The sequence below is a fragment of the Semicossyphus pulcher genome, unplaced genomic scaffold (genome assembly GCF_022749685.1).
Source record: "Semicossyphus pulcher isolate SPU_LCO1_2020_fin unplaced genomic scaffold, fSemPul1.0.p SCAF_5, whole genome shotgun sequence".
In the NCBI taxonomy this organism is placed as follows: Eukaryota; Metazoa; Chordata; class Actinopteri; order Labriformes; family Labridae; genus Semicossyphus; species Semicossyphus pulcher.
The window spans coordinates 1983049-1997500 of NW_027211726.1; the positions used below are offsets into that span (position 1 = coordinate 1983049).

At 44.7% G+C, this 14452-nt stretch overlaps 1 protein-coding gene across 2 annotated transcripts in view; it reads right to left on the bottom strand.

Annotated features, from left to right (window-relative positions):
- LOC138609534 (zinc fingers and homeoboxes protein 2-like) overlaps window positions 1-14452 on the bottom strand; it is a 120435-nt gene that overhangs the window by 11767 nt on the left and 94216 nt on the right. For both annotated transcript variants that reach the window (XM_069682163.1, XM_069682164.1), the window contains exon 3: window positions 1385-4691. In XM_069682163.1, the coding sequence (XP_069538264.1) occupies window positions 1385-4347 (2963 nt within the window). In that variant the 5' untranslated portion in view covers window positions 4348-4691. The remainder of the gene's footprint in view (window positions 1-1384; window positions 4692-14452) is intronic.

The following is a 14452-nucleotide window of genomic DNA, read 5'->3' on the forward strand; positions in this document are numbered from 1 at the left end:
ATTCCTGAAGTCTGTTTTTTCTAAAGATTTTGCAGAATGAAACTGTCAATCATCTTCACAATAAAGCGACTGTTTTTCTAACTATCAGGGGGTCAAAAGTGGGACAACTTAATTATAATGAGGAGAAACTAATAATTAAAGTACAATTTAATTTTGAAGGAGGACATGAACTCAATGTAACAATCGAGAAGGAGCCCGAGGAAGACAAACTGTGTCAGACACTGGGGTGAAAACTGGGACAAACTCAATGTCAGGCTTCAGTTTCTGTCAAAAACAACAGAACATTTTTACTGCAATGAGAGATGAAGCTTCTTTAGCAGTTTAAACGACTTACGATGATTAACAATGACTCTGAGCTACACCTTTTCATTGCCACCTTATGAATGTTACTGCAGAAATCATAACAGCACCGAGAACCAGCAGGATTTGAGCACGCCGGTGTCGGTTCATACTGTGGTGCTTTCCAAATACTGGGCCTAAACGCAGAGCTGACTCGTGGGAAGAATAAAACTCCAGCCCAAATTATTCTGGAGATATTGGTTTCCCGTCTAATGGCTTTGTTATTTGGTGAAAGTTGTCCCAAGCTCCTGGAAGGGAAGGTAGACTAAATAAAGTCCCGTAGATTTCTAGGTTAATGTTCTGAAAACAATGTTAATGTGGCAACTAGAAAACAACAACACAAACCCTCGAGGGGGAGCGGAAACTTGTTCTGGATGCGCAGGTCACCACAAAGGTGTTAACGGGGAGAAAATTAGGCTGAAATTGCCGCGGCTGCGGTTAAATTAACAATGAACGCACAAAGTATTGAAGGGACGACTGTTTTGGTGAACAGGAAACCAAAGGACGAAGGAGGAGGAGGTCGAATATTGTGGAGACTTTATGATTACATGAATAAAAACGGCTTCATCAATAAAATGTGGTTCCCTCATGAGAGGACAACACGTGGTCAAACCCACTGTATGGTATACATTTCTATCATCTCATCTAGAGCCTGATCAATATGTCGGGTGGCCAATATAATCGGCCAATATATACCAATATCAATAATATCTGCGTGTATGTTTTGTGCCAAATGAAAACTTCTACACACAGAAAATATTTTGCTCTGTGACTCCATTGTTAACAATACTCTCAGCACTGTCTGTAGCAAAGATTTGTTTGAAAACTGATAATAACGTTAAATATTCTTTAATAAAGTTTTTGATTAAGAAAATTTGCCTTCTGACCTCCTGAATTCCCAAATCAGGGTGCCTAGAGGACAAGCCAAAAAGGCTGCGAGATTGATGATATCTTTGGTCTTTTATGGTTAATTTGTAATAACATTAACAACATTAAAAACGATCAAATCATAAAAAAGTCTTTAAATATCCGATGAACACATTACCTGCCAGCAAACCGGCCTTGGAGCTCATCATGGTGTTGACTGAGACTGTTAGCGCGCTGCTCCATTAGCCATCCCAACTCAACCTCCAACACCTTACTGCTGTTGTTGTTGTTTGTTGGGGCTCCGTCCTGATAGCGCTGGATTATGCTGGGAATAGCGTTTTCAGGAGAGGACAAAGGCGGCCCCTGGCCTCCATTTACTCCATTGTTGTGAAAAAGTTCTGTCAGTTCCTTATTGCCGCTCTGCAGCCTGCCGTCGTTGAACCAGCGGGCGAGCTCGGAGCGAGCCAATCCTGTCCGACCCTGTAGTTGGCTGATCTCCTCAGGGGAAGGCCACCGCGTTTGAGCAAAATCGTCCTTGAGGAGCGCCAGGGATTGGCTGTCAGGAGGCACTAAGCATGAATTCTGGTTGGGGAAGGAGGAAGCAATGCTGCCGGGAGCAATGATGGGCAGAGTGTGGGAGGGTGGGATAGGGCTCTTAAGAAGGCCCATACCGATGCTTGGTTTGTGAATCCCATTCAGCTGTAGAGTTTGGTGTTGCTGTTGCTGCTGATGAAGTCGTTTCTTAGTGATGGCAGCAATGCCACCAGGGCCCATCCTCTTTGTGCCCATTGAGTTAATAAGGGCTAGCTCAAGGTTGTCGCGTAGCGCACGGCGCTCCACGAACCAGCTGTCGATTTCCTGTTGAGATAGGTGGGTGGTGGCTGCCAGATTGTCCACATCGCTGTGTGTTGGAAAGCTGTTTCTCAAGAAGTTCTCCTCCAAGATCTTTAGCTGTTCCGCCGTCTTTCCTTTCATCCTTTCCAGTAAGGGGAATTGGGTCAGCACAGAGGACTTTTGCTGAAAGTCTAGTTTTGCTGCTGCTTGCTGCTCAGCAGCATCAAGATGCATGACTCCATTGTTGGGAGCAGGGGAGGATTGACCATGGGACCATTTGCCGTCCATGCGAGATGTCCCGTTGGCCTCTGCCAGAGGAGTGAGTATCCTGTCACCTCTGGGGAAGCTGGCTTTCAGCTCTACTCCTTGCTGCTCTTTTAGTTTCTTGCTATCCAAGGGAAACCCTGGAGTCTGAGAAGGAGCTTTAGCTGGAGCTCGAATGGATTGGATGATGGTTGGCCTCCTTATCTGTGGAGTAATAAGAGGAGGGGAGTTTGGCAGCTTTCCTGGCAAAGCATGGGTATTGTGGTGTATTTCTTTGGAAGTGATTGTAGAAGCCATAGGAAGAAGTAAAGGGTTTTTAAATGGAGGGGCAAAGATAGGCGGGGGAACTATCAGTGGCCTTGTTAAAGACTCTGGAAACACTAAGGAGGGAATTGACACCACCGGCTTTGTTTTGGGGTTTCCAAACGTTGAAAGGATCTTCCCTTTGGACAATGAAGATGGTGATGACAACGATGATGGGGGTGGCATTAAAGGCACAGTAGCGGATGGCCTCCTCATCTCTGTGTTCACAAGAGGAATTGCTACAGGTCTCTTCATCTCCATGGGAACAGGAGGCGGAGCCATTGGGTGGCGATCTTTCTGTGGAGGGGGTGGAGGAGGTGGTGCCATTAGGATCTTGTCTTTAGGGTCACCAGAATGAGGGGCGACTGCCATGATTGGCCTCTTAGACTCTGGGCCGAATACTGTCGTCAAGTGTGTTCGTTTTACTCCTGCGGGAGAGTTTGTGGTTGGGACTGCACTTAACCCATTGGACATGGTTGTCCGTACATGACATGGATGTCCAACTGTGGTGTGGACAATGGGCTGCTGGGAGGATTTGGCAGATGGCTGTGAGACGGGGCTTGTAGGCAGGACGGTGAATGTGTGATGGGCAGGAGGGATGGAGCCATTGAACATCTTCTTCCTGGCTTCTTCCACCTCCTCGGGGGACCACGTGATACCTTGCTTCAGCCGCTGGGTGGTGAACCAGACTTTGATCTGTTCCTCTGGATGCTTGGAGGCAGCTGTCAGCCAGGACAGCTCAGCATGTGTAGGATAAGGAAATTTGTTAAAGGAAGTGATCAACGTCAAGTTGTCATCTAAAGAAGGGTTATATTTGGTGGTGTTCAAGGGAACAGCTATTTTTGGTACAGAGTTAAAGTTGGGCGGACGCTGGAGCATCGGGGTGACATGGGAGAGCCCTTGAAGGATGGTGGGTTCAGGGATGATGACTGTTCCGTTGATGTTCACTGCTGTGATTTGATCCTTCTGGATCAGGCCATCCAGCTGGCTCTTCAGTTCGCTCCCTTGGTAGAACGGCTGAATGTTGTCTGGGCTTTTCACTGTGGTAGATATGCAAGGTGGGAACACAGAACTGCTTTCACCCTGCTCATTTGTCACTTCACATTCAGCTGAATTGTCCTTGCCTTCGATTGTCTGCTCTAAGATAGTCTGATTGTTGTTTTTTATCCTTTTAAACTTGAAGTTTGTCTCACCTGGGTGCTGGTTCTCATTGTGCTCTGTCAGCGAGTCAAACTTCTTTGTGTTGAAGTTGCAGACAGCACAGAGGTACAACGGATTGAGAATGACGTTAGGGTGGCTAGAGTCCACATGCTCTTTAAAGTCACTCAGATTCTGCGTTGAGAACGGGCAATATTTGCACTCGTAGCCTCTTGGCTGCTTCTTCTGGGATGCCGGGTCAGAATCCACCTCTTCCCTGTCCTTCTCCTCTCTGGATTCCACATCTTCAATGACAGGGAGTTGGTTTTCTTTACCCGACTGCTCCTCTTGTTCTAATGGCTCAGGATCCTGGTTTTCCACTGTTTTTGGAAATGTCTGCTGGTCTGGATTCTCTGGACTCTCCTGCTGGAGAGCTGGACTCTTTTCTGTAGATTCAGATGATTCTGAATTTTCTTTTTCTGTCACATCGGTTTCCGTCAATATTTCCATGTCCATTACCTCCTCAGGGTCATCTTGCTCTTCTGGCAGGTCGCTGATGACCCGGACCATGCAGGGGGTGGAGGACTTTCTACGACTGGACATGATGACTGCTGCTGGTGTGGTAAAAGTGGTGGTGCTGGTGTTGTTGATTGCGTTGAAGATACTGTGGTTTTTGGCTGTTGCTGTTGCTGCTGCTGGTGCTGGCCGAGGATGTCAACGTGTCGTTTTATTTTGAGCGGACCTTATCGTGGTACGTCAGAGCTGATGGTTGTGGATACTGGTAGGTGGATGGAGTTTGAGTCTCCAGTGTGCAAGATGGAGGGCGAGAACCGGCTGACGGTGCCGGCCCAGGACCGGTTGTGCAGTGGCGTCTCCCGCTCACTGGCAGTGTCAGCTACCGACCTGGGCGTCATGGGAGGGCATCACAGACAGCAGTGGCACTCAAGCTGCGTGGAGACAAACAGAGAGAGAAAATTACATGTTAATATTGTTTGTGTTCAGTGAGCTGTGGTGCAGCCACTTGGGGAAAGACTAAAAGCACAGAAAAATACATGTTAGAAAAACATAGAGAGAAGTCATGTTGATATTGCGTGTGTGTGTGATGTGATGCGCCGCATTCACCCAGAATAAGACAAAGAATGGTAAAAAATGCATGATGGGTAATGACAGAAGGGCAAAAAATAGAAATATTGCACTTTTATAAACATGCAAACAAAGCTTTTGGATGAAACGATCTTTTTCTTTGACAGATTTGAGATGAACATAGAACCAGGGATGAAACGCAGAAACATCTTCTTTATTCTCAGGTCACTACTGAAAATATAAGCGCAGCAGTGTTGTTGTATTATGCGCCTTGGATTAAAATGTTTCTTCAAAGACAGGAAGTTAAATATGTAGCAATAAACTTAAAGCCCCTGAAAACTGAAGTATTTCTCTACAGCATTAAATATGTATGACTCAATAAGCAACAAAGCGTCTAAAGTTTTGTGGAAAAACATCTTAAGACTTAAAAACTCGGTTGATCAGAACTGGGAAGCGCTTTGATTAGATTCAGGAGACAGTGGTCTGACAACGTACGCACAACATCGACCAACATCAGATTCAGATTCAGAGGTTACCTTTAAACTAGGGTACATTCAAACTGTGTTTAAAAAGGTACATTAGGAGGGACACCCAAAACATACATGAATTTGACATTTAAGGGTTACTTTTAACGGACGCTAACCAGGTGCTTCCAGTGTCTGTAAGAGCTGCAAAAAAGGAACTTAAAATAGATGCTGAAGGGTTCCTCCAATCAAACTCTTAACTGTCCTTTGAAACTGATACTCAAGGGTACTTAAAAACGACACTTAAGAGTTCCTTGAAACCAATGCTGAAGGCTAACTTTTATCAGAAGCTAACCAGTTGCTACCATTTGTGCGTATAACAGACCTCATCCAGGTCTACACTCCGTCCCGCCCTCGACGCTCTGCCAATGAAATGCTAAAGAGTTCTTTTAAGAGTCAAATGGTAAATTAAAAGTGACACTGAGACTAAATGGAACAGGAAAAGGGTTTTAAAGGGTACCTAAAAACAGATTCTTAAGGGTACCTTGAAACGGAGGCTAAAGAGTACCTTAAAACTATGCTAGAGGTACCTTGAAATGGCCGTTACCTTGTGAATCTGTATATCACTCTGCTTCCTTGCGCGCCAGTTCAGCTTAAAAAATTGTGGATACATTTTTGTAAATATAAGAACGGCTGTATTCCAGGAATGTGACTGAAGACATACAACCGGCGTCTGGGAGAAAACTCAGGGAACACATATGAGGCAGATTCTGATGAAGTAATCACCCATAAATATACAGATATACCATCTGCAGCTGTTCTTGTTTCTACGCGTCACAGGTGGGAGGTTTCGTTCTTCAAAAGCAACATGCTGTCGTCCTAACCCTACCTCTCCTCTGCAGTCTAATCCAGGTTTGTGTTTCGTCGCTCGTCCTGAACGCCACAGGAGCTTCATCGGGTCCAGATTAATCAGACGCTGGCAGTTGAAAGCGCTTGCTGACAAAGACAAGGCCAGAAGTTAAAAATAAAGGGAGTCTGACTGACAACTTGGAGCGCTGGAAAATTACGATGAATCCGAGTGCCACTTAATCAGGGCACGATGTTCCAGGCCAATCACATGTAAATGCAATAAATTCAAGCGTCCACGGCAACTACAAAAGCACGAAAAAAAGTCTCCAAACTCCAGAACCCATTAAAAAGACATTAAGCGTCTTTCATAGACTCGGGCAAAGACAACTTCACAGGATAATTACCCTGTAATCATGTAATAAGAGAGACTCAGTGATGAGATCTCCTGACAGCTATCATCCACACAATGGAACGAGAGAGGTTAAAAGAGAAGCAGAAAGGAAGAATGGAGGGAAAGACAGGTAGGAATAAATACAGGAAGAGAAGGAGGAAAAGGTAAAAATACAAGGAGGACAAAAGGGAGGAAGCAGGTAAGAGAGTGAAAATGAGATGTAGTGTTGACGATAAAGGGAAAGAGAAAGAAAAGTTTCAAGCTGATGAAAGAGAACAAGCACAAAGCAGAAGACGTTTTAACTAGGCCATGGCCTGGCAGACAGAAAGAGAGAGAGAAGACAGTGAAGGAAAGAAAGAGAGAACGACGAGGGAGGAAAGAAGCGGATAAACATAAAGAGGGAGGAGGAGAAAGGGACAACAGAGTGTTTAGAGAGGCACAGGAAGAGGACGAGACGCAGAAAAGATTCAATTTGATAGAAAATTCTTCCAGAAAGCTGAAATATTTCACATAATTTGATAAAATGAGCTTTTGGTGCGTTTTCTGTCGGCAAAGTTGAAGCTTTGAAAAGGTGTCCCAGTCATTTTAAGGGGGAGAAACACATTTGCCAGAAACTCTGAGAGTATTTCAGCACTTAATTAGTATTGGGCAAGCTGCTATTAGTCCCGAGTGTCACTTAATGTTGGACATACTTCATGCTCGCGCTGCCTTGATCTGCTTTGCATGCACGGGAGACATATTTTATAGTTTGAGAGTATCCAGAGTCCTGTTGGAATCATCGTGTTGTGCAATGAGACTGAAATAGTCTTATGATTTATAAATCTCATGCATTTACATCGCTGTTTACTGCTTCTCTTAATGAGGTTTCCTCAGCATGTACGCAAACAAACAGCTGAAAACTGAAAATGAAGTGTTTCAGGAATTTAAAGAGACACTCGTTCAGAAACGACTGAAAACATGTTGGTGTCGTTTTGAAACAAAAAGCCGCCTGAACCTGATCCCAAAGGACTTAAACAACTTTTTTCTGCACATCTCTTCTCCAAAAACCTGCAGCAGCTCAACGCGACCCCTCATGACCTGATTAAACTGGATATAAATTTGGACCCGACCCAAGTCGGGTCCTGGGTCAGGTCGGTGCTGGGAAGAGAGAAGGACCCAGAGGACAGGAGCACGGAGGCTTCGAAGCTTCCTGAAAACTTCTTTTTAAAAGAACATTTTTTTCCTGTTTTATTGGAGAGAAAGATGTCAGAGGCTGCAGAACGTGTGAGCGATTTGTGGCGTAGAGCGGTTTGTCCGTGAACTTTAAGACAAAAGGGAGCACAGGGATTTAATGTTGCACCAAATTAAACTTAAACTTATCTGAGCAAAGGAATCGATATTATTCAACAGAAAACAGTTGCACAGTGTAAAATCTTTCTGGTCACATTTTCCTCTTCGGGCTCTTTCTTGTGTGTAAAAATGTCTCGATTGCGTCACAGCAGCCGGCTTATTATTTTCCATCTTTAGTTCAGAACATTAACAACAGATTTAAAAGGAAGATTTAGTCGATTTTGAAGTCTGTATTTGTCTATATATTTTTTGGGCCATGTAGCCTTTACTCGACAGGACAGCTGAAGAGGAACAGGAAACACTGGGAGAAGAGAGCGAGGAGTGACGTGCAGCAAAGGGCCGAGGGCGGGAGTCAAGCCTGCGGCCGCTGCATCAACAGCCTCTGTATATGGGGCGCCTGCTCGACCCACTGAGCAGAACCAGCGTCCATGTTCAAAGAATGAAATCCCATGTCACTTTTCTGACAGGCACTAAATAGAGTTTCCAGTGTTAGCAAATGTAAAGACGCATCATTCCCCTGGTGCCACTGCACCCGAGTGTTACTCAGCGTCTCTGGTTGTTGAAAGAATTCAACCAAGTGAAGATTTTTGAGAAGAAAAAGGACGAATTCAAGCTGAAAAATGTGTCACTTTGTCAAAGGAAATGTGCTATTCTGATATGTAACGTGAGAATAATTGCTGCTTGTGGCTCGACGCTGACCAGATCTGACCAAAACAATGCAATTTCCATTCATAGTTTCTATCTTTGTACATGTTGCTGTGCTTTAAATCTGTTGCCAGCTGCTTCAAGGGGAGAAGCGATGAAAAAAGCGAGATAAAACAAGAGGAAAAGCAAAGAGTGTGGGAGGAGTTGCAGAGAAGAGAGCAGAGAGCACATGTATAGGAAGAGGTGGAGGGAGACGAGCGTGTAGGAGCCAAAGAAAAAGAGAAGAAAGTAGCGCAGATCAACAGAAAAGAGGCAGAAGGAAACGGACAAGAGAGTGTGGGAGGAGAGACAGAAATTAGACATTCAGAGAGAGCAGAAAGAGGAAACTGAGCACAGAAAGAGGAGTGAAAGATGTAGAAAACAGACTGCATGATGGAAAATAAAACACTGTAGGGGCAGACGGAGCTGCAGGCCGAAGCTGCAGCGGCGGCGGCGGCGGTCTGGCTTCATGTCGACGAGGAGCAGCGCTGACTCTGCCAGCTCCACAGAGAAAAGGAGGAGAAAGAAAGAAAAAAACACAACAGTGTCATGTTTTGCTGCATCACTGGATCGGCCTCGAGGACTCGGGGCCAACTTCTGACGAGGGGAGTCATACGCCGCTTGGCTGCGTCCCATTTTGTCAGGCTCAGCTCGCCTCCACGCATCCTTGTAATTACTTGTACAGTATTTGTGTAGAGGGGATTGTTCGGAGCACGGTAGCAATCCGTAATTATGGAGAAAATAATAAAACTGCAGCAGTGACAACAGTGATTTGCAAATTACACGCAGCTGCAAATTTTCCTTTTGAGAGGCAGGAAGAGATCCATTTTTTGCCTCGACTGAAAAACAAACCTGCGCCCCTTTCTTTTGTTGTTTCAAGGCCAGAACCAATGCTATACTATCAGGAATATTATTGTTACTCTTCCCTTCTATTCGTTCTTTCTTGGCCCAAGTGAGGCACACTTTTGAGGGTCTAAACATGCTCAAAAAACTTCTCAAACTTGGCATCAGAAGTGGTGAAATTTTCTCTGATACCTGTTTTGGAGGTATGTGTCGCAAAATGGCTCCAAAGCGGCCACTACAACATTTCTACATAGGAGCCCCCTCAGTATGTTTCACCTAGACGTACACAAATTGGTAGGCCCATTTATTTTGTCCTGACCTACGAAAAAGCCTCTTGGAGCTATAACCGAAACCCAACAGGAAGTCAGCTATTAGGCAACAACTTCAGGTGATTGGTGTATTTTTGGTGTATTTCTTGTCATCCATGGGTCGTCACAGCTAATAGACGACCCATGGATGATCAAAAGTAGGTTAACGTTTTGCATTAAGTCAAAGTTTGTGGTCGTGGCAGCGTGTCAAACTTCATCCTTTTACTTCAAACAAGAAGTTGTTGTAACTCTAACATAGTGTCTCTGATTGAAGTCCTCTGTGCAGTGTCCAAAACACACAGAAGTTCATATAAGCAATGGTTTCTGTTTATGAAACCGTAGCTTACAGCTTTAATATGATCTTTTTTGACACTTTAACTTTCCCCTTTCCTCTAAACGCTCCCAAAACCAAATCCAGACCAGTACGGGACACCAAAACTCCCTCTGAAAGCGACACCAAAGTAACTCGAGTGGATCGGTCCGGGTGAGGCAGGGTTCATCGCAGCTTCTACTGACACCAATGAGGAAAAACATATCAGATTTTCACCTCCATCAAGGGCAAAGCAAACCATCAGTCTAACCACAAACTGCATCCATCCATCCATCCATCCATCCATCTCTCTGTAGGCAGTTCAGTTTGCACGTCGAGGCGAACAAGGGCACAGCAGAGAGAAAAAGGGTGTCGAGGAAGCAATAAAACAACTCAAAAAAAGAAGCTAATGAGGAAATATCCTGGGAAATGAAATGACAAATTAGGAGGACGGAAGGAAGATCGGAAGGAGCCAATTGTGCTAATAGGAGGGTTAAAGACGTTTTAGTGGAACAAGGGCAAACTGGAGGGGACGAGGGCGCACGGGGAGGGAGGCGGTGTACGTTTAAAGACAAATACTCGTCGAGTTGTTAGCAGAGGATCATAACTGAGGATTAAGAAGTCATCCTCTATCAGAAGCTTACAGATCATTGTTACAGAGCGAGGCTGAATTACTTTATTCTGCTGTTTGTTCCAACATGAGCTCGACCTGGAGAAAAAGGTGGGAAACATTTAACATCAGCCCGTTCAGAGTGATATGTTTAAGAGCCTGTTGACTCTGTACAGTCTTTTCTTTAATCAGAACAGATAAGATCCTTTATTGATCCCCAGGGAGGGAAGCTTTCCGGAGCTATCTGGGTTCAGTCTGCCCGACAACCGTGGACATGCGGGCTGTAGCAGCTGGGGATCGAACCCCTGATTTTCTGATTAGCGGACGACTGTAGGCCAAGAAAACAAAACATTCTGAAATCAAAAAGATCATTTCTTAATCATTATTTTGCATCCAGTTATTGATTTCTTTGGAGCAGTCGCTCCCAGACGTAAGACTGTTGCACCCACTTTGACGTCTTATAATGTTCCGGGGTTTACCCAAACCTCTAATCAGCTCTGATCCGCCTGAGAGAAGATGAAATGTTTGCTATTATATTAACAGAAAGCATCTTTATGAAACAAGTTAAATGCCGTGTAAAAGACCTCTGCAGTACCTTTAGGGCCCACCAGGGGGCCGTGGTCCACACTTTGGGAATCCCAGCTTTATTAGGAGTAGCCATGAAATAAGCAGATTACAGAGAGCGGCTCCTGTTTTCTACCCTGACGTACATCTCACTTTTTCTCCGCCGATATAAATTCCAATAAACAAACTTTGCGCGTCTCGTTTTTTCCCCACTGAAATGTAAAATCTGTGAACTTTTCTGTCTCATCGTTCTTTGTGTGAGGACACACAAAGGTGACATAAGGCCGCATTACGCGTCAAACTATAAGCAGATTCATGGGTTAAATATTAACAGAGTCTGAAGGAACGACTGGAGTTATGAGACATCTTTCTTTCATGGCTGTGAAACTAAAAGCGTCCTGGTTTCGGAGTTCCCGTGACCCCCCTCCCCTCCGGCACATCATGCACAGAAACTGCCAGCTGCATGTGTATATGTGTGTGTGTGTGTGTGTGTGTGTGTCCATGTGTGTGTGTGGATGCTAAATGATTGATCAAAGGATGCCTTTGTGTGGGCACCTCGTGGTGCTAATGCATCATTAACACAGCTGGTAGTATGACCCAGCTCTTCTGAGAGTGCCAGGCTATTTCCAGCAGCTTCCTCTTAAGCTTATAGAGATCCAAATCTCATTCGTGTTATATAAGCGTTCTGTGAAACGTACCGAGAGGACGTCATGACTGGTTTTACCTCAGGTTATTATAGCTGGCCCGTTTATAGGAGGGAAAAGAGGCCTGAATTTTGACTGGTGAGAGCAGCGTGTAGGATTTACTGACATGGGACTGAAACTAGAGACAGAAACAGTGTGGCAGACAAATATCTCCTTCCTGAAAGATAATCCGTCCGAACGGAGCTCTAAGTAGGTCTGCGTGATACTAACAAAAGTTTAACCCAATAACCTTGATAGGTTTAAGATATTTCATCAAAGAAACCTCTTCCAAGGAGCATTAACCTGCTGTAGCGCCCCCTTTACTACAAAACATCACTTCTAAACAAAGTGTCTAAAGGCAGTGAGATGAAATCTGCTGAGCACGGTCGGGCTTTGAAGACGATACAATCTGTGTGACCCCTTTTCTCCTGCACTCCCCTAAAGCTGCGTTCACACCAAAAGCGTTTCTTGCATTCGTTCCTTAAATGTGTTTATTGAAGTTGGTAAAATACGACCCGTGAGTATTCGTCTTTCCAGATGCATCGTAAAACCAAACGCCAGCGTGTCTGCGTCCAAAACATCCCCCTGAGAGACACACGGCTCGGTTAGTCTCCCTTCCTTCTCCAGGAACTGAACTCTCCTGCTGCTTCCAGCTCCTTGAGGCCGACCAGTTAGCGAGGATCAGTAGCAGGACTTCTCTGATGGACACCAACTACCGGAGTTCTGTGACAACTTCTCTGTATCTGGCAAATCACACGTCGTGTGAAATCTGGCTTACTACAGCGCTGTGAACCCAAAATCAACAGATTCGGCTGAGATTTAATTGTAATAAACAAGTCAAAAGAACGCTGAAAAAATACATTGTGATGAAGATTTGTAAAAAAAAAGCTGAATACAATATTTGTCAGTTCTGTCTGCAAGACGACAAGACACAGCTTTAAAAACGCTTGTTTCTGCAGTGCAGTTTGGAATGAATGGACGCTGAGTGGTGACAGGCTTTCACCAAACAATATCTTGTGATCTGAAACGATGCAAAAGTACAAATTTGCATGATTTGTAAATTTGCATCTTTGCATTGAGTTCTTTATTTAATCACAAAAGTCTTTTCTGTCTGTCGAAACACAAAGATCATCTGTAGCTCTAAAACTGGTAACAGAGCACAATCCACAAACGCAAGGTTAAAAAACTGAAACCTTTTTGTCGCCATATTGGCAATCGTTTAATTTTTCCTCTAACATCCGCATCTGTATCAATCTCAACAATCATTTTCATGGCGTGCATGTACACGGAGAAACTGCTTTAAGAGGCAGCAGTGAGCAGGGTCATTTCAGGCTCTTTAGGGACCCTGAGTTGGTCCTGGAGCCCCACATTGGGAACCGCAGACCAAGGCCAAAAGGCACTTATAGCATCAGATAAGTTGGAAGCGTTAAACAGCAGCAGAGCTCAGTGACTGATGATCCTGTGAGCGGAGCTGATGAGAACAAAGCTGTCTTTTCATTGGCAGAGAACCTTGAGACGGCGCTAAGATCCGGCTGATTGGCTGGATTATCGGAGCGCTTCTCTCAGACTCGAGTAGACGACGTGCGACGAGTCGGCCGAACTCTTGTATCATCGAGTGTCTCGAGGTCGAGCCGTCAGAGCCGACATCCATCAATCTACTCATCCCTCCATCTCTCCCTCCCTCCATCAATAATGTTGTATCGTTTATACACTTCTCCTGCCGGAGCTCTGACTTATCATCCCTCAGCCTCTTTACGTTTAATGTGTGTGAGGGAAGAAAGCAGCCATTATTACTTATTTCTTATTAGTGTGGATAATAATCTGTGGATCTGAGTGCTACTGAAATCAAATCTTATGGGATCACATTTAGATCCAGTGTGCTTTAAGGCGATGTGGCACTTTTTCACCCTCCACACTTCAAAACAAAAGTGTGTGCTGCCGCTCTTGTGTGAAAATATTGTGTTTTTGTTATTTTATCTACTGTAAGACCTCAGAGTTGTTCCACCCTCACAATCAGCCGCCGCATTATCTACACCTGACATTATAAATCTGCTGCTGCTGTCGGATTACGAGGCGCTGAAGCCTGGGTGTCAGTTTAATTTCATTCTCACTTAGCTTTCATTTCAGCTGTGATTTTGTTGACATTTGAAAAATAAAAGAGGACACAAAAAAAGGAGAAGGAGTCTGATTTTTGAAAAGTGTGTGTCGCTGCATCTCAGGAGTAGATTTGGCGAAAGAAGCGGCTGCATAAAACAACGCTCCAAAAATCTGTGGACGTGAGAGTCTGATTCTCCAGGAATCCGCCGCGGCTGTCTCCTCTCTTCTTTGGAGACAGGAAGTCCAAACATCTGAACCTTTACCAGGACTCGGTGCGGGGACATGCACTGAACAGGTATAGAGAGAAAACACCTTTATAAACGGCCTCAGCGTCCAGACCTACCTGATAATAAACTTGTGAAAACACCGGTCTTGCCAATGACACCACACACTCGTGTGTGTAGAGTCCTTGTGTTGTATTCACAAGGATTCATGCAGACGGAGGATAACAAAGCAGGTATCTTTACAGACGAGAGCAGGACGCTTAAAAGCA